The sequence below is a fragment of the Rattus norvegicus genome, chromosome 5 (assembly GCF_021556685.1).
Source record: "Rattus norvegicus strain SHRSP/BbbUtx chromosome 5, alternate assembly SHRSP_T2T, whole genome shotgun sequence".
Taxonomy (NCBI): Eukaryota; Metazoa; Chordata; class Mammalia; order Rodentia; family Muridae; genus Rattus; species Rattus norvegicus.
Genome location: NC_141538.1, coordinates 171,777,955 through 171,801,216, shown reverse-complemented (window position 1 = coordinate 171,801,216; position 23,262 = coordinate 171,777,955). Strand labels below are relative to the sequence as shown.

Genomic DNA, 23,262 nt, shown 5'->3' with positions numbered 1-23,262 from the left:
GCCCTGGTTGCTCTCCTGTCACCTCTGGCCAGACTCTGGTTCCCACATGTCACTATGCTGTGAACATAACCTCTCACTAGCATCTACCTGGGCCTTGTTATTAGAAAGAAAGATAGGAAACTTGAGCATAGACTGTACTTTGTATGGAAACCTGGTAGGCTACAGTTGCCCTTCCCTTGAAGAGTAAGGAACCTTAGGAGGCCAAGGATCAGAACTAGGTATCCTCTCCGGAAGAATTCCTTGCCTTCACCCTCCATCAGCACACAGACTAGGATCCCTTCTGAGCCATAAGATGCTGTGGCTTTGCTCCCTTCTCTGCTCCTTGGCTCACATGAATTCTAGTTCCTGGAAGGTAGCAGGAAAGCCAGAAGCCATGGCTCCTAGAGGGGCCTGCATTCGGTCCCCAGTAAGCTCTTTCTCTAGCATAGTCACGATTCCTGTGGCTTTGGGATCATCTACTCCAGCTGTCTTTTCTTTCCACCACCTGCTATCTAGCTTTCCTGTCCATGGTATTCACTGGCTGGCCAACCTGGGCTACGCATTGTTGTCCATTCTACACCCCTGCAGAAGTGAGGGACTTCAATTGCTCACTGAGGTTTGAGATGGGAGGGAACACATCCAAACTTAGCAGTGTCCCCCACCCCTCAGGAGAACTAGAGGACTGTGCAAATGTGGAGGTTCTCACCTGTCACTAACCCTGTCTGTAGCATGTTAAGATGAGAGTGCATGCTGGGACAGAGCCTGTGAGCTTAGAGAGCACAGAGAATGACCTAGGAACACAGTTCCTGGGAGAAGGGCTGGGGCTGGCCTGTAAGTGGCAGGAGACAGCTGGCTTCAAGATGTAGCTCACAGAACCCCTGGCAGCTCATTGAGGCTCAGGCTGGGTAGTGGCTTAGTCTCCACACTTAAACGTTAGAAGGACTTGGCATCACCCTGGTCCTTTCTGAGGCCATGGCTCCTCAGTGATACATGTTGTATGTGTTTCTGGTCACATGAGATGGGTCAGAACCAGCTTGCCACTTGCTAATGTTGGAGAGGAAGGCATGAGTTTGCCCTGCTCTGTGCTACTGAGGGCTTGTGGCTGTGCTGTAGGAAGTAAGGGAGGTGGAAGTCAAGCCCTCCTGCTGGCCTGGGGAAACTCTTAGCTAAGCTTAGCGTGGCTCTGGTTCTAGTGAATCCGCCTTCCCAGAACAGTGCCTGCCTGCAGCATCATGCACCTCCCTCACTTCATGTCCTCCTCACTGCAGCCTGCAGCCTTTCCTCCAGCCCTAGATGTGAAGGCCTGTTTATCTTTATCAATCTCTGGTGAAGGGGTGGCAGCTGGCCAAGCAGCCATTATAGGCTGCCCCGCCCTTAGCGAGTCATCTTGATGGAATGTCTGCTGGGAGCAGCTGAGGGACGCCAGGAAAGAATAGGCCTTTTGCCCTGCCCCCACCCAGACCAGAGCTCCCAGGCTGGGGCACGCCCACATCACAGACTGCTGGCGTACCAGTAGCTGACTGCCTTCAGGACTGTGATCCTTGTGTTTTATAGGTCTTTTAACAGTTACTTTCCAGTGATCACCTAGGAGCATCCATATCTGTTTGGGGACTTTATTACTCTCTGCTTCTGAAACAGGTTTGTGAGGAAGCATCAGTGCAGTTCCAGAGTGTGCCCTTGAGTTGTGTCCTCACAAGACCAGGACGTTTGTTCAAGTACTGGCCTCAGGTTGGAGTACTGGGGCCCTAGCTCTTCTCTGTAAGCTTGGCTGGCACACTAGGACTTGACCATTCCCTACCCATCTCCCCAACCAACCCATGCAAGAAATCCCGTTCCAAGGGTGGGTTCTTGCCATTTTGACAGGCCCGGGTCCATAGAAGGAGTTTATTGTCATACCCAACTCCTGGGGCTCCTTTTAGAGAGGGAGCTGTTCACAGATGCTCAGTGGGAGGGGAAGGATTGTTCAGTGGGTCCTCCCAGGAGGGAGAAGGCAGGCCCTCGCTGACTTGGTTTCAGTCTTGTGAACAGGATTGGAATAACTAGAGAAATGACCTACTTAAGCTAAAGGAATCAAAGTCAGTCGTGGAAACTGGTGCCTGTGCCTGCTTCATTTGGGGGTTGGGGTTGTCTTAGAAATCCGGTCTGCCTCCTCGGTAGCACAGTAGTTAGAAAGTAGGTTAATTTGAGCATGATGAGAATGTGGCTTATGATGTGTAAAATATTAATGGCGATGACAAAAATAGCTTTGCAACTTCTAGAGCTGCGGACTCTCCAGAAAAGACCCATAGCTCAAACTGAGCCAATTCCAGAGTGAGGCAACACATAGGGTTTACCTGTAGAAGACGGTAAATGACTTTAACAAGCCCTGCTGTGGAGGTCCTAGCTCTGAGTCACCCTGTGGGAAGCATTAGCTGCAACTGTAGTATTGGGCTTGGGGTTGCCTATGTCTTGGTCTTTTTACCGAAAGGAGCCCCAGGCCTCATTCACTGCAGGTTGAGTGACTACTTTATTCTGGCTCTGGTTGAATGGTACATGATGATTCTCCACTGACTGAATGCTCGTTAGGGACCTGCTGTGGCTAGACTGGGGTCTGTGGGTTGGCTGTGAGCATTTGGAACTCTGTTCTCTCAGGTCCCCTGGCTGCATTAAGGCTGCTCCAACCAGCCCTAGAGCCGGTGGATGTGCTTCCTTTTTTTTTTTTTTTTTTATCTAGAGCTTGCCATTCCCACTGGACTAGCCGTCCAGTGAGCTTCCAGGGTCCCCCTGTCTCCGCTACACAACATTGGCTTTACAGATGTTCAGTGCCATGCCCAGCTTTTATGCGGGTGCTAGGAATCCAAACTCCGGTCCTTGTTCTCAAATAGCAAGCACTTTACCCACTGAGCCGTGTGCACAGCCCCAGTTGGCTGTGTGACGGGAGCCTTGTCTGACGTGTAAGGAAAGGAAGGACTCTGGGCTAGCCAGTGGCCAGAGCCAGGCAGGTCCTGGCCATGGAGGAGCAGATGCAAGATACAGCAGTAACCTGGAACCTGGTGGGTGGCTCAGGACTCAGTGCGGGGTTAGGACTCTTAAGTGGAACAAGGAATGTGGACCTTTGCTTCTGTGTCTGACGCTAATCAGATTCCCCTTACATTGGAGTAAATTTGTGGCAGGGCCCAATAGAGGGTAGTCAGAGCCATTGAGCTGAGGGCTGGCAGTGGAGAGGGAGCCGTGCAATGCTGGCCTGGGAGGGTTGCGGAAGACCCACTGACCTACTTTGAAAGAGGAGGCAGGAGAAACCACATCTTAAGCCTAGGACTTGCCCCATTTTCCTCTGGAATTATGGCTCCTCAGCACGTGGACACCACTCTGTGTCTGTGGCTGACGCTCTACATTTCCACTATTCCACATCAGGATACTTCCTTGGAAAACTTTTTGTTTGTTTGTTTTTTGTTTTTTTCTGTTGACATGCCTGATCTTTCTGGAAATTTCTTTTTTGTTCCTTTCCTGTGTTCCCGTTTAGTGCTCCTCTGTTGAGCCGCTCGATGATTAGGGCTTCCCTTTTTGTGTGCACATCTTGAGTCTGTCCTGTACCCCAGGCGTGGTGAGGCCTTGTGTTCCCTCTGAGATTCATGTGACAAAAATGTCCAAATGAACATTTTAAAAATTCTCACAGAACCTTTGGGTAAATAAATGCTTCCAACTTGAAGGTGTTGCTACTTTGAAGGCTTGGGGTAACTTCTGCTTTACGGGAGGAAAGGAGGAGGCTGGAGAGACAGGTTGGAGGTTAGGAATGTTTGTCGTTCTTACAGAAGACCCACATTCGGAGTGGGTCATTGTGGGCCTGTTAGTGTCATGGATACGTGAGCAACATGATCCCGTTCTTACTGTCTGTGGAGTGAATATCCAAGGTAGAGGACACATCTGACACTTTGAGGTGTGGTGCATGTTGAGGGTCTTAGGAGACCCCAGCACATCGGGTTGCTTTTGCAGCTTTACCTCCCCTACCCCCACCCCCAGTGAAGCTTCCAGACAGCCAGGATATGATATGGCTATTGGGACAGTTAATAACAGGATGTAGAATTTTAAGAAGGGACTATTTTGAAAGTCCAGTATCTTCCTTGTTCAAAGGAGCATACTATGAATAGTTTCCATCTGTTTTACCCTCTAGATGAGAAAATCACAAGGTAGATGACAGTTGCGCTGATTTTAAAGGGCCCCCAGCAAGTGACAGAGGGTGAGGCTGTCACAAGATGTGCAGCTGTCCCCAGAAACCCCACACCCCTGATAGTAGTCTTGACCCTGTATGTCTTCCTGCTCTGTAGTCATTACATACATGTGAACCATGGCCATGTGCACATAAATGACAGCTCTGGACTTTTATCGTGAGATTTGGAAATCCCTAGATTGATGGGAAAGATTGCTAAATGAAAACTTTCCTTTTAACATTGGGCGAATAAATGCTTCTAATTTGAAGGAATTACTGGTTTGAGGTCTATAGTGAATTCTACCTTATGGGGAAAAAGAAGGGCTGGAGACATGGCTTAGAGGTTAAGATACTCGCTGCTTTCACAGAGGACCCAGGTTCGGTTCCTAGCACTTGGGGCTTCTTTGGCACTTGCAGCCACATGCACACACTCACATATAGATATAAACATATACATAATTAAAAATAAATACCTTAAAAATAAAAACAACAGATTTTAAATTGAACCATTACTAGGAAATCTATGTGTTACTAAGGTTTCTAAGTGAGCTAGATATGGTGGCACACATGAATCCCTGGCCAGCCGGGGCTGCTTCAGGTACTAAATTATCCTTAGACCCATGTTTGCCCATGTGTCAAGAATGTCTCTAACATCCTAAGACCTCCCAATGCTGGAGTTTCCTTCTGTGGTTCACAATACATGGTGGGTCACAGAAGTTCAGTGGCGGCACAGGGTGGGGTCCCTGGGTATTGGCCCGGTGTTCAAGTGGGGCAGAGAAGAGAAAAGGCTGTCCTGGGAGAAAGCTGCCTGGGGAGGGGCACTCGGGGCACTGGGGCATGGAGGTCAAGCTTGAGTGAAGGGCAGACAGTGGCATAGGTCTGTCCTTGAGTCATGATATGAGCAATGGTGTGTCTATTAATGGTGTCTGTCCTTGCCTGTGGTTGCTGTGGGAGCTGAGAGGGAGTTTGCCACCCAGGATAGTGGAATTTAGGGACTAGGTGCTGTGAGAGGTAGTTGTTGGGACACCCCCCTACAAGAGGGACACCATGGCATACCTGGAGACCCTGGATGGCTACTTTAGGATACTTGTGACTATAGCTCTGCCATCAAGGTTTTTGTCTATAGAAGGCAGATGCTTGTGGTAGGACAGGAATCCTCCCTGGGGGTCCAAGTCTTTGCTTGCCTCACAACAATGCCAGAACATCCTGTGTATTTGTTTGAGGAGTTCCTCTTGATGTCTAGTACCCTGTGGTGTGTATATGCCTCATGGCAAGGACTGGAATGCTCGTGAGAAGTCAGGCCTCCCGCTCTGAGGGTTCCCTTCCTCATGAGCAGCGAAGAGCTGTTGCTTGCTTGTCCAGATGTTCATTCTGAATATTATAGTTTATAACATAACCTTGGTAGATGGCGGCAACCCAGACCTAGAGCGCTCCTGTGGTATGTTCTCGTGCAGCAGCATCTGTGGTACCTGTGTGTTTCTCTAGTGCCACACCTGTGTTGAACTCTGAAGACTGCAATTCTGTGAACCTCAGGCTTTGGTTTTCCACCAAAAAGTCATTGGCACATTTTGGGGTTTTTAGCACCTTTTTTTTTCCCTAAATAATTATAGCATCATCTATCTTTCTCATAAAGTTGTAGCTTTGACCATATGCCACCATCACCACTGTCTAATTTAGAACATTTTCATCACTGACATGAACTCTGGTATCATTAGCTGTCATCCTAAAGATGCCCCCACCCCAGCCCTTCAGCCACCCTCCACCTCTGATCTAAGTTGTCTCTGGGTGTTGCTGTCAGAGACATTATGTGCAAAGAAGACTATAGAATATAAAGGGGCTTAGTTGTTTTTGTTTTTTTCTGAAACTAGCTTTTGTCACTTAGCATGATGTTTTCAAAGGTCATGTGCATTGTGGCTGTTGGTGCTTCCTTGTGAGGACTGAGTGGGGTCCTAGGCTGTGGACACACCATTGTTTGTCGGTTTTCGTTCCTATTTCTTGGCTGTTTCACACAGTGGTGCTGTGAACACGCGTGTGCATGTGTAGTGGATTCTTCCGTGTGTACGCATCTATAGTGATCGATAGGCATGTACACATGTACTGGACTCTATTATGAGTCTGTGCATCTGTAGTGGAGTCTGTTTCCCATGGTCCTGGGGGACAGAGCCAGAGTGGGATTGCTGGGCCATGTGATTTTGGGTGGGGGCCTGCATAACTGTTGTATGGCTTTGACATCTTACATTCCCACCAGCAGCACATGTCTCTATGTCATTGCTAATACTTGTATTGTCCAGGTCTTTAAAACCGTGTGTGTTGTAAGAATCAGTGCAGACCTGCGTGGGCCTGGGACGCTCAGGACAGCACCTTGCAGCAGAGCTGGACATGCTCGAGCGTGTGGTCGCTAGTCAGACATGCTCAAGTGTGTGGTCGCTAGTCATTTGGCTCTGCTGGTTTCTTTGTTGGTTGGTTTTTAAATTGTTTTGGGGTGTGGTGCTGGGGAGCAAACACAGGGCTTTTACTGACAGAGCCTGTCTCCTGCCTGCTGTTGGCTGTGGTCTTCATCCCTGCTGTCCTAGTGGCATGAGATGGTGTCTTGTATCTGGCTTATTCCTCAATCAGGCAGAACATCTTCAGTGCTTGCTGGAAAGTAGATTAATTTGGAGAAATTTGCATATGCACATACATACTAATTTGGGTCCACAGCATTTTTGTCCTGGATGGTCTCTGAACAATGGGTCAGGGTGTGCTTGGTCCTAGGGGTCAGGGACCCCAGCCTTAGGTCAGGATGTGGAGAGAAGGTGCAGGACAGCCATGGGCAGTGTCCACCTGTGACAGGGTAGTTGAGGGCTTGGTGCTACAGGGTGGGTGAAACTCGTTCTCTGTAGATCTTATGTGGGGATCTGTAGGGCATGTGCTTAAGCCAGTAAGGTCCTGCTGTAAGCCTGTAGCTGAGCTGCTGAGGATAGTGTGTACCCTTCCCTGTTTGACTGTCTACAAATGAGGATACTACCTGGGGCTAGCCCGCCCTGGAATCTGCATGAGACTGACAAGACCCAGGAATGGGGCTAATGCTACCCTTAGAAGCCGGTGGCAGGCTGATTTAGTAGGAGAAATGCTTGTGCAGGTGGCTAAGTTCTTGGCTAGAGGGTCTGTCTATTCAGTTCCCTCCTTAGGAACAGGCGTCATTCCAGTGTGCCAGGCTGGCCCTTCTCACTCAAGGGTGGTTAGATAGACTGTGGCTACAGCCGCCCAGACTTCCACAGCGGCCCTATTGTAGCCACCTGGAATAGGATGAAAGTGGACATGGCTGCCTAAGCTGTGTTTGCCACGGTGTGTCCTCTGGCGGAAGCCACACCTGCGGGTCTTAGAGTCTAAGAGCTGAGCAGGTCACCCTTCAGGTGAAAAACAGACCTTTGGAAATAGATGGCACTAACCTTGGCTGCCACCCAGGCGCACCGTCCACATCAGCAGTTCTCAACCCATTGATTGCAACCCTTTGGGGGTTAGAAGACCCTTTCACAAGGGTCATATCAGATATTTACATTATGATTTTAAAAAGTAGCAAAATAAAGGTTACGAAGTAGCAGAGAAAAATGATTTTATTGTTTGGGGTCACCACAGCATGAAGAACTGTATTAAAGGAGTCACAACATCATTGTTGAGAGAGCTCTACATGGACCCCTTATTTCAACACGTGTGAGAGGTCTGGAGAAGACACTGGTGTTTGATCATTTGCATGCACAAAAAGAAGAGTATTAAGAAGAAGCCATCTGCTCTGTCAGCCACTTAGTTTCCTTGGCACGCAGACCCCATTCTAGTTCTATCTGGCTCTGTTGTTAGGCTGCACCTCAGGTGCATGTGAAACATGCTCAGCACCTTAAACTCTGGGTAGGACATTGGGTGAGACGGTGTGTCTTACCGTCCCTGGGTCCTTCGTGGGGCTGTTGCTGAGTTGTGCTAGACACAATTGGCATTCCCTATCCAGAGAGCTGTTTTCTGGGGTTGCCGTTTGATAGTGTCCTTTGGGTCCATGTCAAGGTCAAAGCTAGAGTTTCCCAAGGCTCACCCCACCAGACCTTGCAAACCTTTCAAGCCCAGGAGAGGCTTGTTCATGAAGCATGGCTGGATCCGCCTTACTACTTTCTGTTAGGAAGCCACTATTGTGGACCAAGGCACCTTACCTGGAATTTGCAGGAACTGCTTGTTCTTGGACACAAGCATAGGTTAGCCCTGTCCACCAAGCCATGTGTCCCCGTAGTTGAGTGACTTCCAAGGAACCCCTGGTGTACCATGGAGGTCCTAACCCTGAAGGGTAGCCAGGTGTACTGCCCCTGACTTTGGTAAGATTACTTGACATTTTCTCTGGTTCCCCCAGAATTGGGGTAACACCAAAGTATCCTGTTAAAGGTTTACCCCACACTCAGGAGGAGATCATGGACTCCCAGATGACCCACATATGTTGCTCTTTCGGCCTGGGTATGGACTGTCTTTGTATAGATGGCAAACCCTAGTATTCAGGAGGTTTGAGGCAGTCATCATGAGCATTATACTGGCAGAAGGTCTCAACCAGAGTGACCGTCACAGATAGATTGCCAATTTAACCCCTGAAGGTCTTTATGCACCTAGCTGAGTGTCAGTTGGGCCCAGTCTATCTCAGTGTATCTGTGTGTAGGCAGCCAGGCCCTGACACCCTTAGGCAGAGACTACCTGCGCCATGGTAGTTAGTTGGGTCTTGGCATCTGGTGAATCTTTTATATGTGTGGCACCTCCTACCAGGGCAGACAAGATGAAGCCTCCTTTGCTCTGGGGTGTTGGCATCTCCTTGTAACTGACTCTAGAGTCTGGGAGAGAACAGCTATCACTTTGTCCACAGTGAGCCAGAGTCTTGAGAGAGTTGCAGCTGACTCTCCCTCCCTCCCTCTCTTCCTCATTCCCTCCCAACTTTCCAATTTGGGAAGGGACCTGGAGAGGTTGCTTAATGATTAAGAACACGTCTTTTGCTCTTGCAGAAGACCTGGATTCTATTTCCACAACCCACATGTAGTTCACAGCTGTCCATAACTTCACTTGCAGAGGCTCCAACAGATACATACATAATACAGATGCATGCAGACTAAACATTCATAGCCAAGTAGTGGTGGAGCAGGCCTCTAATCTCAACACACTGGAGGCAGAGGCAGGCAGATCTTTTAGTTCAAGGTCAGTGAGTTCCAGGACAGCCAAGACTACACAGAGAAACCCTGTTTTGAAAAACACCAACAAAAAACTATACACATAAAGTGAAATAACAGACTTGTTTAATTTATGTGTTTGAACGCTTTGTCTGCACACATACCCATGTACATTCCTGGTGCTGGAACAAATGGTTACAGATGGTTGTGACCCACTCTGTGGGTGCTGCGAATAAAACCCAAGTCTTCTGCCAAAGCAGCAAATGCTTACCACTGAGCTGTATGTATGTATGTATGTATGTATGTATGTATGTATGTATGCATGCATGCATGCATACTATACCATATGTATGACTGGTACCCATGAAAGCCAGAAGAGAGCATCGGTTCCCCCTGAAACTGGAGTTGGAGATGGTTGTGAGTCACCTTGCAGGTGCTGGGAACTGAATCCAAGTCCTCTGGTAGAACAGCCAGAGCTTTTACCCACTGAGCCATCTCTCTAGTCTCAAGGGATATAGAGTCAGCATTTCTGGGAGCTTCTAAACAGGTGTCATTCCATGATGTCCCCACATCAGAGCTGGCTCACACCTGGAGAGACTGTTCCTGTCACAAGCCAAATTCCAAGTCCCTTCCCATCACTGCTGTTTAGTGCTCAGGGCTCAGGGCTGGCACAGATTTCACAGGGGATGCTCAGGAGCGAGGCACCGAGACGCCGTAGATGTCTTCCAGATGGCTGTGGCCCTTTGCGTGGCACAGAGAGCAGGGCCTAGCCTGCTTTACTGCTGTTGGCAGCTGTTGAGTTTGGGTGTTCCCTCATAATCCATCCTGTTGTATTTGTGTGTTTAAGGGCCTAAGTGACAAGAAACCCTGGCACTAGATAGGCTGAGAGCCTGGCTGGAATCAGGCCAGTCTCATTTCCTGACACTTGTTCCTTCTGTTGGCCTCTCCTGCCTCTGTCTCTAGGAAGCCTGCCTGGGTCTGTCCTGTGATATGGGTACTGTCTGCATAGCCAGGGACATAGAGCAGAATTGCTGTGTTCTCCCATGGCTGTTTGGTGGTCGCTTAAAGATGGTTGGCAGCGTCTGGGGCAGTGACCAAAGCACTATAGGAAGTTAGGCTCCGTGTTATGATTGCAATCTGATGTGACCCTGACCCTGAGTCATCAGCCAGCATTTGAGATGACCCCCCTCCCCCAACCCCACACACACAAAATCAAGGACAAGAAACTGGATGTGGCTGGAAGGATGGGAGCGCAGGCACCTTGGGGACAGTTTCTGGGGCAGACTCTTGTTAGTTTTGTTTTGGGGACAGGGTCTCTTTATTAGGTAGTTCTGGCTGTCGAGGAACTTGCTGTGTAGACCAGGCTGGCCTTGGACTCCCAGATCTGCCTGCCTCTGCTTTCCTAGTGCTGGTGTTAAAAGTGCATGTGTGCCCTTCACCCTGGCTCTGACTAAAGAGGGGTTATCTTGGGGTGAAGAATGGCAGTGAGCTGCTTCTCTCAGGACTGGAAATGAGTGGAGGCTATCAAGATTCTATAGCGTGTGAGGTGAGCAGATGCTCTGTAGGGACCCCCAGTGGTTCTCAGCTTCTTTGTGGGTATCTGGTTACCATGATCTTAGCAATGTGCAGGCCTCTTTTAGAACCCCCAACCCACTCCACTGCCTCCACAGTATTAGCCAAGGGGACCACTGCCTCTGGCAAGTTGCCTCGTGAGGTTTCTCCAGACCTACCGTCTTTGCTTCTTGGGCATAGGCATCTTCAGGGTGCACTGTCTGTCCGGTTCAAGCCCTCTACTTGTGCTGTATGGTTCCTGCTGGCCACAAACCCCTGAGGCTCTGCCTGGCAGTTCTCTGTACCATCTGAGGCTAGAGGAGAGTGTTAGACACAGCAGCCATATTGGCCACAGCTCACCTGAATGCCAGCCTCCACTGTAACCCGTAGGCCCATGTCGTCCTGCCCTGTTTCTGCCCTTGGGCAGCATGAGTGTCTCAAGTGCTCTTTCTGAGGTTTGGAGGTGGAGGTGAGGAATTCTTAAGTTCCCTGTAGGTCAAGAGTACACAGACTCAGCGATGGGGGGTGGGGGTGGGCGTATATAGCTGGCTCCTCATCTGCTTTGGGATCTACATATCCACAGCCCTGCCTGGCCCAGCCCTTCCTGCACAGGTGCAAAGGTCACACTCAGTGACACCTGTTCTCTGCGTCTTTGCCCTTGGGATGTGGAGGAAACAAGCACCACTGTCTGAAGCTCCAGAGAGGAAGTAGCCACAGGGCATTGCTGTGGCCAGCTCAGCTGGCTCCTCCCCTGATACAGCCTGATAATAGCCCTTGGTATTGGACTTTTGGCAGCAGGGCTGTCTCTTGTCAACCTGTTTAGCTCCTGGCTTTAGCATATGGGCCCAGAGCTCCCCTCCTGGCTTATAGACACTGGGATGGTTTTGAGGCCCCAAGAAAGGACAGGATCCAGAGGTAACTGACTGGTCCTAACCATTGACTGACTCCTAGGACCCCTAGTATCCATGCTATAGATGGTGGTATCCCAGGTCTGACAAAGCTTTTTCACTGCACCCCTGTCAAGCAGGACCCCTGTCAAGTGACCCTTCTTCAGGGTCCTGTTGCTTAACAAATGCCCTTCAGCTTCCCCCTTATGTGTACAGCTAGTTTGGTATTAAAGGGATTCCTGGCACCGTCTAGTTTTAACACTTCCTTGTTCTGTAAGAGTTCTGGTTGCCTTTGGACTTTGTATGAAAATCTCAGGAGAGCTGTCCCAGCTACCCTAAGACTCCTCCACTAGCTCCAGGGGCTTCCCCATCCGATGTGTGAAGCAGCTGGGTTACCTTAGGAGACTTTGACCCCAGTATGGTAGTCTACCACTCCCCCCGTCTGTGGCCCTTCTGAACAGGAAGCAGCCTCACCCAGTGGTCCTATTCCCCAGCATTTTCTGCTGGGTCACAGTTTTGAGGCTGCCTGAGCGGTGTCCCAGACTAGACTTGTGGCTTTCTCTGTGAGAGAATAGAAACTCACTTTTTGCACCTGTTCCAGTGTCTGCTCAGACAGGAAGCCCCACCCTGGTGTGCAACACCCCCCTTCTGCCTCCATTGTGAGAGGGATCCTTGCAGTTCCGGAAGTGGGTTCTTCTACCCCAGCCAGCATCCTGGGTATCTACTCCTTCAGGGAGTACACACGGCCTCCGCTGACAGATCCTCTGCTAAGTGACAGCTTGACACTAAGAGTTATTCCCTCTAGAAAGTGGTTTCGGTGTCTTTTCTTCTTGAACAGTTATTTGTATGTGTCTGGGAACACCAGTGTCGTCCCAGGCACATGCATGCCGCCAGGGGGGCTGATCGCCCTCTCCAGGTTTCCTAGTAAGAAACCTATCAAGCTGGCACCTTGGCTGCCTTCTTCCTCTTTGCAGGTGTTGTGATAAAAGCCCTGTTCTTCTGTAGGCCGGAGGGCTCTGGCTGGAAGTCTCACTTTAGCTGCATCCTTCCCATTACACCCAAGGTAACGAGGCTGTGCGTGGGACCGAGGTGTAAACCCTGTATGCCTGCCTTGGGGTCTGTGTCATCTCCTTAGGCCCTACCTGGGGGACAGCAGCTTAGCTCCTCTAGTCTTATCTGCTCTGGGAGAGGCCCATGCTGTGATTGTTCTGCAGGTGGAACGCCGGTGTGTGTGTGTGTGTGTGTGTGTGTGTGTGTGTGTGTGTGTGTGTGTAATGTGACACTTAGGTGGAGGGTCATTGGATTTCACATACAGACTGGCTCAGGTGTGCACCACTTAATGCTGGATGTCAAACTAGACCACAGCTGGTGCCCAAGATAAGTTAGGGTACTGGCTGGCTTCTGTAAGCTGACAGCAAAGGCAGTGTGGTGACACCTGGTTAAGCTATTTTGTGAGGTATGTCATGGTCCTTCAAGTTGAATATTTCCTTCCTCTGGGGAGGGGGTAGCTGTGGTAACCGTAATGCTCTCCAATGAAGCAGTGATAAAGGATGCCCAGAGGGCAGCCCTCTTGGGTTCCTTACAGGCTGCTTGTTGGGTCACACTTGAGCCTGGAGTCAGTGCTGGGTCATTTAGCCCATTCCTGATGTGGCCACAGAGTGGGACTGAAGGCAAAGAACCTAAGAGTGCTGTGGAAGCCGGAATGGGTCTTGGCGATCCACACAGCACCCGCTGCAGCTGTGATGAGGTCACCTCAGAGCAGCCCACAGCAGCACAGTATTTCTCTGTCTCATGGGACGCCCTCGTCCCTTAGCAGACACATCAGGCTTACCTTTCTGCACAAGGCCAAGGTGCTCTGTGTTTGTGGCTCTGAGGCTCCTTCCTAGCTGTGGAATTACAATGGTCCAGTGGAGAGCTTGCTACTATGGGGCTGGTAGGGAGACCAGACCCTGCCTGGGCCCAGGGATCCCAACAGGGCCTTTTGTGTTGATCACAGGTCTCAGAGCCCCCAGCTTCCATAAGACCCAAAACAGACGACACTTCCTCACAGTCCCCTGCGTCTTCTGAGAAGGACAAGCAGTCCACTTGGCTGCGGACCTTGGCTGGTTCCTCCAATAAGGTGCTATGTGGGAACCTGTCTGGGGTCTTTGGGGAGGGAGTAAGGCCCTTCTTAAGCCAACTCTGGCTCTACTCGGTCTCAGGGACATAAAGTGGCTTGTAGTTCTGTAGTCATTTACATGGGTTTTCTTGACAGAGCCTCGGCTGTGCTCACCCTCGCCAGCGCCTTTCTGCTTTCCGGCCCTGGTCCCCTGCAGTGTCCGCAAGTGAGAAGGAGACGTCCCCACACCTACCAGCCCTGATTCGAGACAGGTGAGCAGGGATGGACAGGAGAACTGAGCTCTGGTATAAGAGGCCTCCATGGCATCAGTGCCCTTAGTCCTAGGATAAACTGCCTAGAGTTTTGAAGTCTTGAATGAAGATGCTGGGCTCACAGACAGTACTAAGAGTTCGCTTCTGGCGTTCAGGAGGCAGAGGCAAATGAATCTCTGTGAGTCTCAGGCCAGTCTGGAGTTTATAGCAGATTCCAAGTCAGCGAGGCTTGCATGAAGATTGTGCCTCTAAAAACATGAAGGTCTAGCTATGTGCTATACTAACCCAACCTGCAGGAAAATTTGTGGTTCTCGGTCATTTGAATCTGGACCTCGAGAGTTAGAGTGGGGAGAGGTCCTGTGTCCTGGCTGACTGAGCAGGGTGCATTCTATAGCTCATGTAGGGATTTGAGAGGCAGATATACCCCGGCTAAGCATCTGTTTCCTTTAGCTTCTACTCCTACAAGAGCTTTGAGACAGCTGTGGCCCCCAATGTGGCCCTAGCACCACCAACCCAGCAAAAGGTTGTGAACAGTCCACCATGCACCACCGTGGTCTCCCGGGCACCAGAACCCCTTACTACGTGTATCCAGCCACGAAAGCGAAAGCTGACCATGGACGCACCAGGAGCCCCAGACATGCTCACACCCGTGGCTGCTGCAGAGGAGGACAAGGATTCTGAGGCCGAGGTTGAAGTTGAAAGCAGAGAGGAATGTAAGTGTGGACTGGACTCTGCTCCCCTTGGGAGGTGGGGTAAGGAGGTGCGTTTGGTGACCGAGCCTAATGCTTTGGTTTCTCTGTCTGTCCTCAGTCACCTCCTCCTTGTCCTCGCTGTCCTCCCCATCCTTTACCTCGTCCAGCTCTGCCAAGGATCTAAGCTCCCCCGGCATGCATGCTCCCCCTGTGGCTGCTCCTGATGCCGCAGCCCATGCTGATGCCCCAAGTGGGCTGGAGGCAGAGTTGGAGCACCTTCGGCAAGCCCTGGAGGGTGGCCTGGATACCAAGGAAGCCAAAGAAAAGTTCCTTCATGAGGTGGTCAAAATGCGAGTTAAGCAAGAGGAGAAGCTGACAGCAGCCCTTCAGGCTAAGCGCAGCCTGCACCAGGTAAGGCCCACGAAATACAGGAGGCATCCTCCTGGGCTGCCCAAGCCCTCTTGGGGACGCTTGGGGTTCTTCCCCCGTCCTCTGGGGGGCCCAGCCCTGTGAAGCATTTTGATATCCAGAGCCTTTCTGTGTTTCAGGGAAGGCTCCCATAGTGGTCCCAGCTTCAGCTCTCCCTATCTGTGGGCCTCACTAAAGAACTGGCGTGTTTTCTCGGCCATGACAAAGGCCAGAGTGTTAATGGTGAGGGAGGAGTGGCTATAGGAGGGATGCCTCTTGCTCTGTGAGGAGTTGGTTTATTTCCCAGCTGCAGTGCAGGGATGGCTTCTGAAGCCATCTCCAAAAGGGAGTTAGCAGCAGGCCTTGGAGAAGAGCTAAGGCATCTGGGAATACACTCCTTTCTGGGCTGGAAACTTTCCTTTTGCACCTTCTTTTCACGCCATGATGATGATGTTGTTGCTTGCTTGCTGCTGCTGCTGCTGCTGCTGCTGCTGCTGCTGCTGCTGCTGCTGCTGCTGCTGCTGCTGCTGTTGCTGTTGCTGTTGCTGTTGCTGTTGTTGTTTATCTGACATGAGTAAGGGAGGCCCAGTTCTCAGGCAGCCGAGGGAAAGCGAAGAGCTTAGCCAATGTTCTCCACCAGGGCTCAGCATTAAGGCTTTGCTGCAGGCTCAACCTCAGCTGATTTCACACCTCAGCCTGAGTCTGGCAGCTCTGGGGGCAGCCTCACATGCGTGGGCTTTAACACAACACAACCCTGTCAATCCTCGGGGCTGCAGGATTTCAGAGTTCTCCTCAGAGTGAATCTTAGTCATTCTCTCATCCTTCCTTGCCCCCACTCTGGATGGAGGTGTGAGTCTTCACATAAGTATTCATGGGGGTCAGGGGTCACACTGCATGCCAACACGTAGGGGAGAACATGAGAAGTACCACAAGTAGATGGCTCCATCTGGCTGGGAGGCAACTGAGGCCTCAGGTGCAGTGTCTGAGACGGCTGGTGCTCTCCTCCATCCTCGCTGAGACAGGGCAAGTGTACTTGGGAGGGGGGAGGGGGCGGTGTGCGGAGGGTCTGCTGTAGCCTGCAGTGATGGAGCAGACAGCAGCTAGTCAGTCACAGCTTTCTGCTGGGCCCTGTAGGAAAGGACACTGGCAGTCAGGGGAAGGGGACTGCTTGTTGGGTGGCAGGATGGGTGGGAAGATGCCGGACTGGCAGGACCTTGAACCTGTTGGCTCCATGTCCTCCCAGGAGCTAGAATTCTTGCGTGTGGCCAAGAAGGAGAAACTGCGGGAAGCCACAGAGGCCAAGCGCAGTTTGAGGAAAGAGATTGAGCGGCTCCGAGCTGAAAATGAGAAGAAGATGAAGGAGGCCAACGAGTCCCGGGTGCGCCTGAAGCGAGAACTGGAGCAGGCGCGGCAGGTCCGGGTGTGTGACAAGGGCTGCGAGGCCGGGCGCCTTCGTGCCAAGTACTCAGCCCAGGTACTGCAGTGGGTGGGCTGGTAACACTGAAAGTACAGAGGTAGCTGCTGCCACCAATCCAAGGTCCTCAGTTTACCCATTCCCAGCTGGATCTGAGGTGTTGGTGTGCATTGCCTGGAGGCCCTGCAGGTCCAGCAGACCAGGACCTGGCCATGTGCTGGGGGCTGTTTCCCATAGCCATGGGTGGAAGTCCAACTGCTCCATCACCCCAATAGGACCATTAGGGCCCCAGAATATAGGCTGTTCTCCCTGCCCTGGCTTGGAGAGCAAGCTCTAAACTAGGATCAGAAGATGGACACACTGTGCAGTTTCTGCATCTTAGGGTTCCAGTCCAGTGAGCCCTTAAGGGAAGAGGTCTCCACACTTTCAGTGCTGTTTGGTTTCCTCTTGGGTACTTGAGAAGAGCAGGGTGGACGTGGAGCCTGTTCCTGTTCTGGTGCAATGAGCTCTCCCAGGCCTGGGTATCTGGGCCCTTCCATGTAGCCTCAGGTAGGAGAGGAACAGACCTGGCACCTAGGCTGAGTGAACTCAGCAGGGTCCTGGACTCCTGAGTAGTTAGGTGCAGCACTACTGACCACTTGGCATCCCTTGCAGATTGAGGACCTGCAAGCAAAGCTGCAGCATGCAGAGGCTGACCGTGAGCAGCTTCGAGCTGACCTGCTGCGGGAACGGGAGGCCCGTGAGCACCTGGAGAAGGTGGTGAAGGAGCTTCAGGAGCAGCTGTGGCCTCGGCCACGGCCTGAGAATTCTGGAGGTGAGAGCAACGCTGAGCTGGATCCCTAGCCTGGGCAGTGATTGCCACTGCCACATGGACCTCTATGCGTGCGCAGAGAGCGGCGGGTACGTGGCTTTGCAGGCCCAGCCCATGCCTCTGCAGCCACACAGCACAACGTCTCTACTGTGCCTATTACCAAGCGAGTGTTTGTAACCACATACTTTTGGAATCCACTGCAAAATTTTCTACTGGCCAAGTTCAAGTGAGCAAGCCATGTCCCCCAGCTGCAGCCAGAGTTGAGACTGGCTCTGTGGCTTGTAGCTGGTCCTCTGCTTGCTAGAACATTCTAACATTTACACTTTTGTTATAAGCTATTTAAAACCAGTAAGGAGACTTGATATTCAGAAAATCAACATGTTTTTTATGACTAACTGTAAAAGGCCCCTACACGTGACGCCATCTGGACACCCACACTGGCTGGGTGGCACCCACCCACCGCCGTCCTGGGAAGCCATCACCGCTCATCTGTGCCCGCGGCTACAGAGGACAGCAAGGGTTTTCTTCAGAGTCTATTTTTTCAGCAACAAGGACCCCAGTCTTCCTGCTGCTGCCAGGAAGAGCAGGGAGAGCGCCGCGTGCGAGATGAGCCCCAACACTGCCCGCCTTACCGCCGCTGCCCCGCCCATCACCATCACCACTAACCTTGCCCTGCGGGCACCGGGAGGCCTGAGCCGGTTTGCCCAGGCCCCTGGGTGCCCCTGCCCACCTACACCTTGAGGGGCTGTCCTGTGTTAGGCAGTGGCCATGGTCCAGTGTCCTGTTGTGTTGTTCTCACACACGCCACCTAGCCACCCATGCGCTGCTTGACCACAGCAACCCCTCTTCAGTGCGGCAGACATCACTCCTCGCATCGTGGACTGAGGCTGCAGCATTGGAGCAAACAGCATTATATCACTCTTCCTTTCTCTTTTTTCCTTTTTTTTTTTTTTTTGTTGTTGTTGTTGTTTGTTGTTCATTTAAACATGTATTTAGAACTGCACTTTGTCAGAACCTTCCCTTCCCTCCTTACTCCCCCGTTAACTGCGGTTTTTACGGATCTCTAGAGCAGTTCAAACCCTAAGTGCTCGAGCGCTCACACATCCCCTCTGGTGCTTGGTTGAACAAGGGAATCACGAGACAATGAAAATGCAGAGACTGGACTTGGGGGTCGTTCTGTGCCTTCCAGCATCTTGTACAGCAAACCCTGACTTGTCTTTTTACCCCCAAAATATCGTCTTCAGTAGCGACTGAATCTGCCACTGTCAAAATACGTTACTTGCATTTATTCCAAATAATCTCGTTTACTCTTAACTGTTTATGCAAATTGTATAAGGTTTCTTATGCCCAAGCTTGAAAAATGATTTCCCAGTAGACAAGAGGCCCCCACCCATCCTCCAATTGTGTTTATTTACCTGAGAAGATCATACAAAAGCCCTCCCCTCCAGTCCTAGCAGGGCAGCTGTGAGCCGAGGGGAGGGGGAGGCTTGTGCAGGTACAAACGACCTCAAGGACTGCGGCCTGCAACTGGAGACTGCTAAGCCCTGATGTCTGGTGCCGAGGTCGGTCGTCTGCAGGGTTTTGCCCTTGGTTTACTGAGGGGGGCTGGGCTGCTGCTGGTCCCCCCTTCTGACGTGCAATGCAAAAGGGACATCATGTATACGCAGCGTTTATTTGGAGTTTTTCCTTTGGCTTTTTTTCCTCTCTTTCAGTTATGAAACTTGTATGCATGGATTTCACATCTCCATAGCTAGACCCGCCATGGGCATTATGACCGTGTCTCCTAAAGGGTCGGTTTTGTTACGCAACACGAAGAATGCTGTCTCAGCCTTGTTTTTCTAGAGTTGTGTTTTTCAGTCATTTCTTCAAGGAAAACTAAATGATTTAGTTGGAGCAAAGCTTTAAGTGTGTTGGTGTGCTTCTGTGTGGCTGCCCTGTTGCCTAGGAGATCCCAGTGATTTGGTCCCCTTTGAGCCTTTGGCTCCAGGGGCGCTCACTCCTCTCAGCAGAGCCTCTCCTTGCCACAGCCCTGGTCACCCTCAGTTCCCTGGTCTCCATGGTCCAGCACTGGCTCCAATATGGGAAGGGAGTGCTGTCTATGTGTGCCCCAGGGGCTCTTCCCCACTTACCAGAATGACTTAGATCTGGGAAGGGCGTGTCATCTCATCCATTGTTCCTCCTGGATCCTTCCTCCCCCTGCCTCTGGTTGGATCACAGTTTGGCTCCCGTGGACTAGTAACTTGTCCGGGACCTCTAGGACATAGCGTCGAGGTCATCCAGCCACTTCTGCCTGATGCCTGGGCCCCAGTCCTGGGTGAAGTTGGCAAAGCACTGGGTATCTGGTGCAGCTGCCGTGGATGGTGGCCCTGCTCCCTGCAGGGTCTGAGGTAGACTTGAGGGCAGCCCGGCACTGCATGCCTGTCTCCTTCTGAGGAAGGCTGCAGATTTCAGAGAAAGGGAAGAGAGGTTTCCACCATGTTGGCTGTTGACCCTCCCTGTGTGTTAAACCCTTGACCGGTTCACTCGTTTCTATCCTAGAAGATTTTTAACAAAGGGAAAAACCAACAGCAATAAAGTCATTGGTGAGCAGCTAACTGGTACACACCCTGCTTTTCACACACAACAAGGCAGTGTAAAGACAACTCACATGTAAATAACTTTTCTCCATTTCACACCGTTGTAGCATAACGTGTATATGGTGACTCCTTTTCCAGAAACCTTCTTACCTGCTGGTTGTCTTGTTTCCTGGGTTGTTTTTAACTGAAGAAAAAAAAAAATGCTCATTTGCCAGAGGGGACAAAAGCATCTTGTGGCATTTCCCATGTGGTGTCCTCCATGGCACCCCCTCTCCCAGTTCCTACGCAGGTTATCCCCTGTGGTTTCTCCCCACATGCCTACCCCAGGGCTGATGGGGAGGGGCTCTTGCTTTAAGTCAGAAGTCTCAAATGACACGCTCATCAACGAAAGAAAAAAAAAAAACCACCCCACCTCAACTTTCATAACTGCCCAAACCCCTGCGCCCTCCAGTCCTACGCTGCTGCTAACGACAATACGACGGCTTACTCTGCTACTCGAGAACTATTTTTATGTAATTAATGTATGCTTTCTTGTTTATAAATGCCTGATTTAAAAAAAAAGGAAACAAAGAAAAAGCTTGCCATATTTATCTATTTCTCCGTGTACCTGTTAGTCCTTTGACCCTCTACCCTCCCCCAACCCTTCCCCAGAAACAGATGACATCATCATACACTAAAGCCCCCCCCCCCCAAACAGATGACATCGTACAATAAAGGACCTTGGGAGTGCCGTGTGTGCCTGCAGCCCCCATGCATGCAGTCAGGTCCTCAGGAAAGGGGGAAGGCATCTCCACAGGATAGACCTGGGGGTGTCAGTCACTCAGCTGGGTTATCAGGAACTCCAGCCTCGGTAACCTCTTGGACAGGACTCAGCGGTGCTGGACACATGGAATGGGCGTAGCCCTTCCTGGCAGGGCTTCCACAAGGGTCTGCTGAGATCAGAACTCCCAGGGGCCAAAAAAGAGTGAAAAGGGTAGACGGGGGAGGCCTGGGTGGAGAAGCCCCCATCTTAAGGTCTGGCTGAGATCTGCATCAGCCAGGTCCTCTATATGGACACAGCTGCCCCTCCACCCTGAGCTACAACTCTTGAGACCTCACTTCCTGGCTAGTACTTGCTTCCCGAGTTCCCCAAGACCTGGGGACTCCCTAAGAAGGGCCGGCAGCTCCCAGGTGGTCCCCGTTCCTGTCCGGTGACTCCAGCCCCACTTTCATGTCTACTCAGTCACCAGTAGTCACACCCTCAGCTCAGCTGTGCCTACTTGTCTCCTGGCTCCTACCTACCACCAGAGAGTTAAGTGGGCTGGCCCTAGGCCAAGCAAACAAGCCTCTATCATCTATCTATCATCTATCCACCCACCCATTATGGGAAGATAGATCCCAGACTTTATCCATGGGAAACAGGCCCATGTCCTGTTGCTCTGTCATTGTGATAAGCCTGTACCTTCTACATGTCCCCTTACCTTAAGACTATCCCTACTCTTCAAATCCTGCCTAGAGGGGAATCACTCCTCCCTCAGGCCAGCCAAACAGACCCTGGACTAGGCAGGCTACTCTAAACCTTTCTGGCACCTGCTCTGAAGAGCCTCTGCCTGTCCTGGATTCAAACTTCTTTCAGACAAGTATGAGGTAGAACCAGGCACTACCATGCTGGCCTCTGAGTTAAGAGAAGGACTGCCTGCTCTGCGGGAGTTTTGTTCCTGTTTTTGGTGACCTGGGTGTGGGAACTTCTAGAGTCCATCACCTACATGGAGGAAACTCCAAAAGCAAAGGACAGGGTTGTGGCTTAAGATGCCGGGCTTGGAAGACTTTCTACTAGCCTCCCAGCCCTCCCAACAGACACCCAACACATGGCCAAAGCTCATCCCTCTGCCAGCCAGGTGACCCTGGGGATGGAGGGAGGATGCTTGTTTTTGAGGCCTGGATGCCCATCCGTCCCTGCCACCCCGTGGTCCTGGTGACGCATAAGGCCATCTGTGATCAGGCCTGTGCCAGGCTGGTAGGTGTACTGGCATCAGGGGCACCAAGCCATGGAACAGGTGGCCCACTGCAGGCGGGCACAGGCAGGAGGAGTTGGCTAGCCTGACGTCTTCATAGCATCCTGTGCTGGGCCAGGTGTCCGGCTGGTCTGGCACGGACCCTCTTCTTCCTGTGTATGGATCTGGTAGCCGTCACCGGCAGGAAGATGGGTCCAGGCTCTGGCTCACATTGATGTAGATACACAAAGGCCTGCTTGGGCAGACAGGCAGTACATCCAAGGGAAACAGGGAACTCAACCTGGGGATCCTTACCACAATCTCCAGCAGAGACTTATTACCCCCAGCCCCCAAATCTGCTCCACGGCAGCTCTCCAATGTGCTCGGCTCTACAGCTAAAGAACCGGTTAACTTAGCCCCAAGCTGCTAACCCAAACCCATTCATAGGTGAACCAGGTTTCCTATGCTTCCTGGGTCCCATGCTGGCCCTTGTAAACTGCTCAGTTTCTGTCAACCCAGTCCTGAACCCCAGGGGGCTTCAAGTATCCATGGCCACTGATGGTCTGTCCCCAACACGTGAGTTTATTATCCTCAGCTGTCTCCCAGAGAGATTTCTGGCTTCCCCTACAAGTGGTCCCTAATGCAACTACTCCTCAGTTGGGGACTGGTTCACACTGGCTACTCAAAGAAAAATGTATGTCTCCAGATGCCTGGTGAGCTAGAGGGTGGGGGTTAGGGTGGGGTGGTTGCTAGCTGTCCCAGCTCTTGAGGAACCAGGGAGAGGAAGTGGTGAGTCCCACCAGAAAGGGGAGACAAGGGGCACCTTCACCCTAGCCCTGCCTACCACTGATGTCACCAAAATGAGATGGGCCAGGGGCACGGCTGAAGGGACAGCCAAATCTAGGTACCTTATCTGTGGTGGTACACAAAGGTCTCTTGTCCTTGAGACACCAGTATATCTATCTGTTCTAGCATGTGTATATGTGTGCATGCACTATGTGCATGTAAAAGGCTGTATATCGGAGACAGGACCAGAGGCAGGTGCTGGCCCTGGGGCAGTCCTTTGTATCCACCCCCTACCCTTGGGGAGAGGCCCAGAGCCAGATGAATTTGACCTGCGTTAGGCAAGGTGTAGAGCATCGGGGAAGGCCAGGACGTGGGACTCGAAGGTCCTGTGTGTTGTGCTCCGCTCTGATCTTGGACACAGGATGGGGCTTCTGCCTGAGCCAGGGTTCATGGGTCACTAT

The 23,262-nt window shown here is 51.5% G+C and overlaps 1 protein-coding gene across 2 annotated transcripts in view; it reads left to right on the top strand.

The window, feature by feature from the left end:
- The window catches only part of Ski (Ski proto-oncogene), a 69,191-nt gene extending 48,554 nt beyond the window's left edge, over positions 1-20,637 (top strand). Inside the window, 6 exon segments of one of the 2 annotated variants that reach the window (NM_001100715.1) lie at positions 13,768-13,890; positions 14,026-14,141; positions 14,592-14,854; positions 14,952-15,244; positions 16,485-16,715; positions 17,310-20,637. In NM_001100715.1, the coding sequence (NP_001094185.1) occupies positions 13,768-13,890; positions 14,026-14,141; positions 14,592-14,854; positions 14,952-15,244; positions 16,485-16,715; positions 17,310-17,498 (1,215 nt within the window). In that variant the 3' untranslated portion in view covers positions 17,499-20,637. 2 annotated transcript variants of the gene reach the window in all.
- Positions 20,638-23,262: the final 2,625 nt, after the last annotated feature.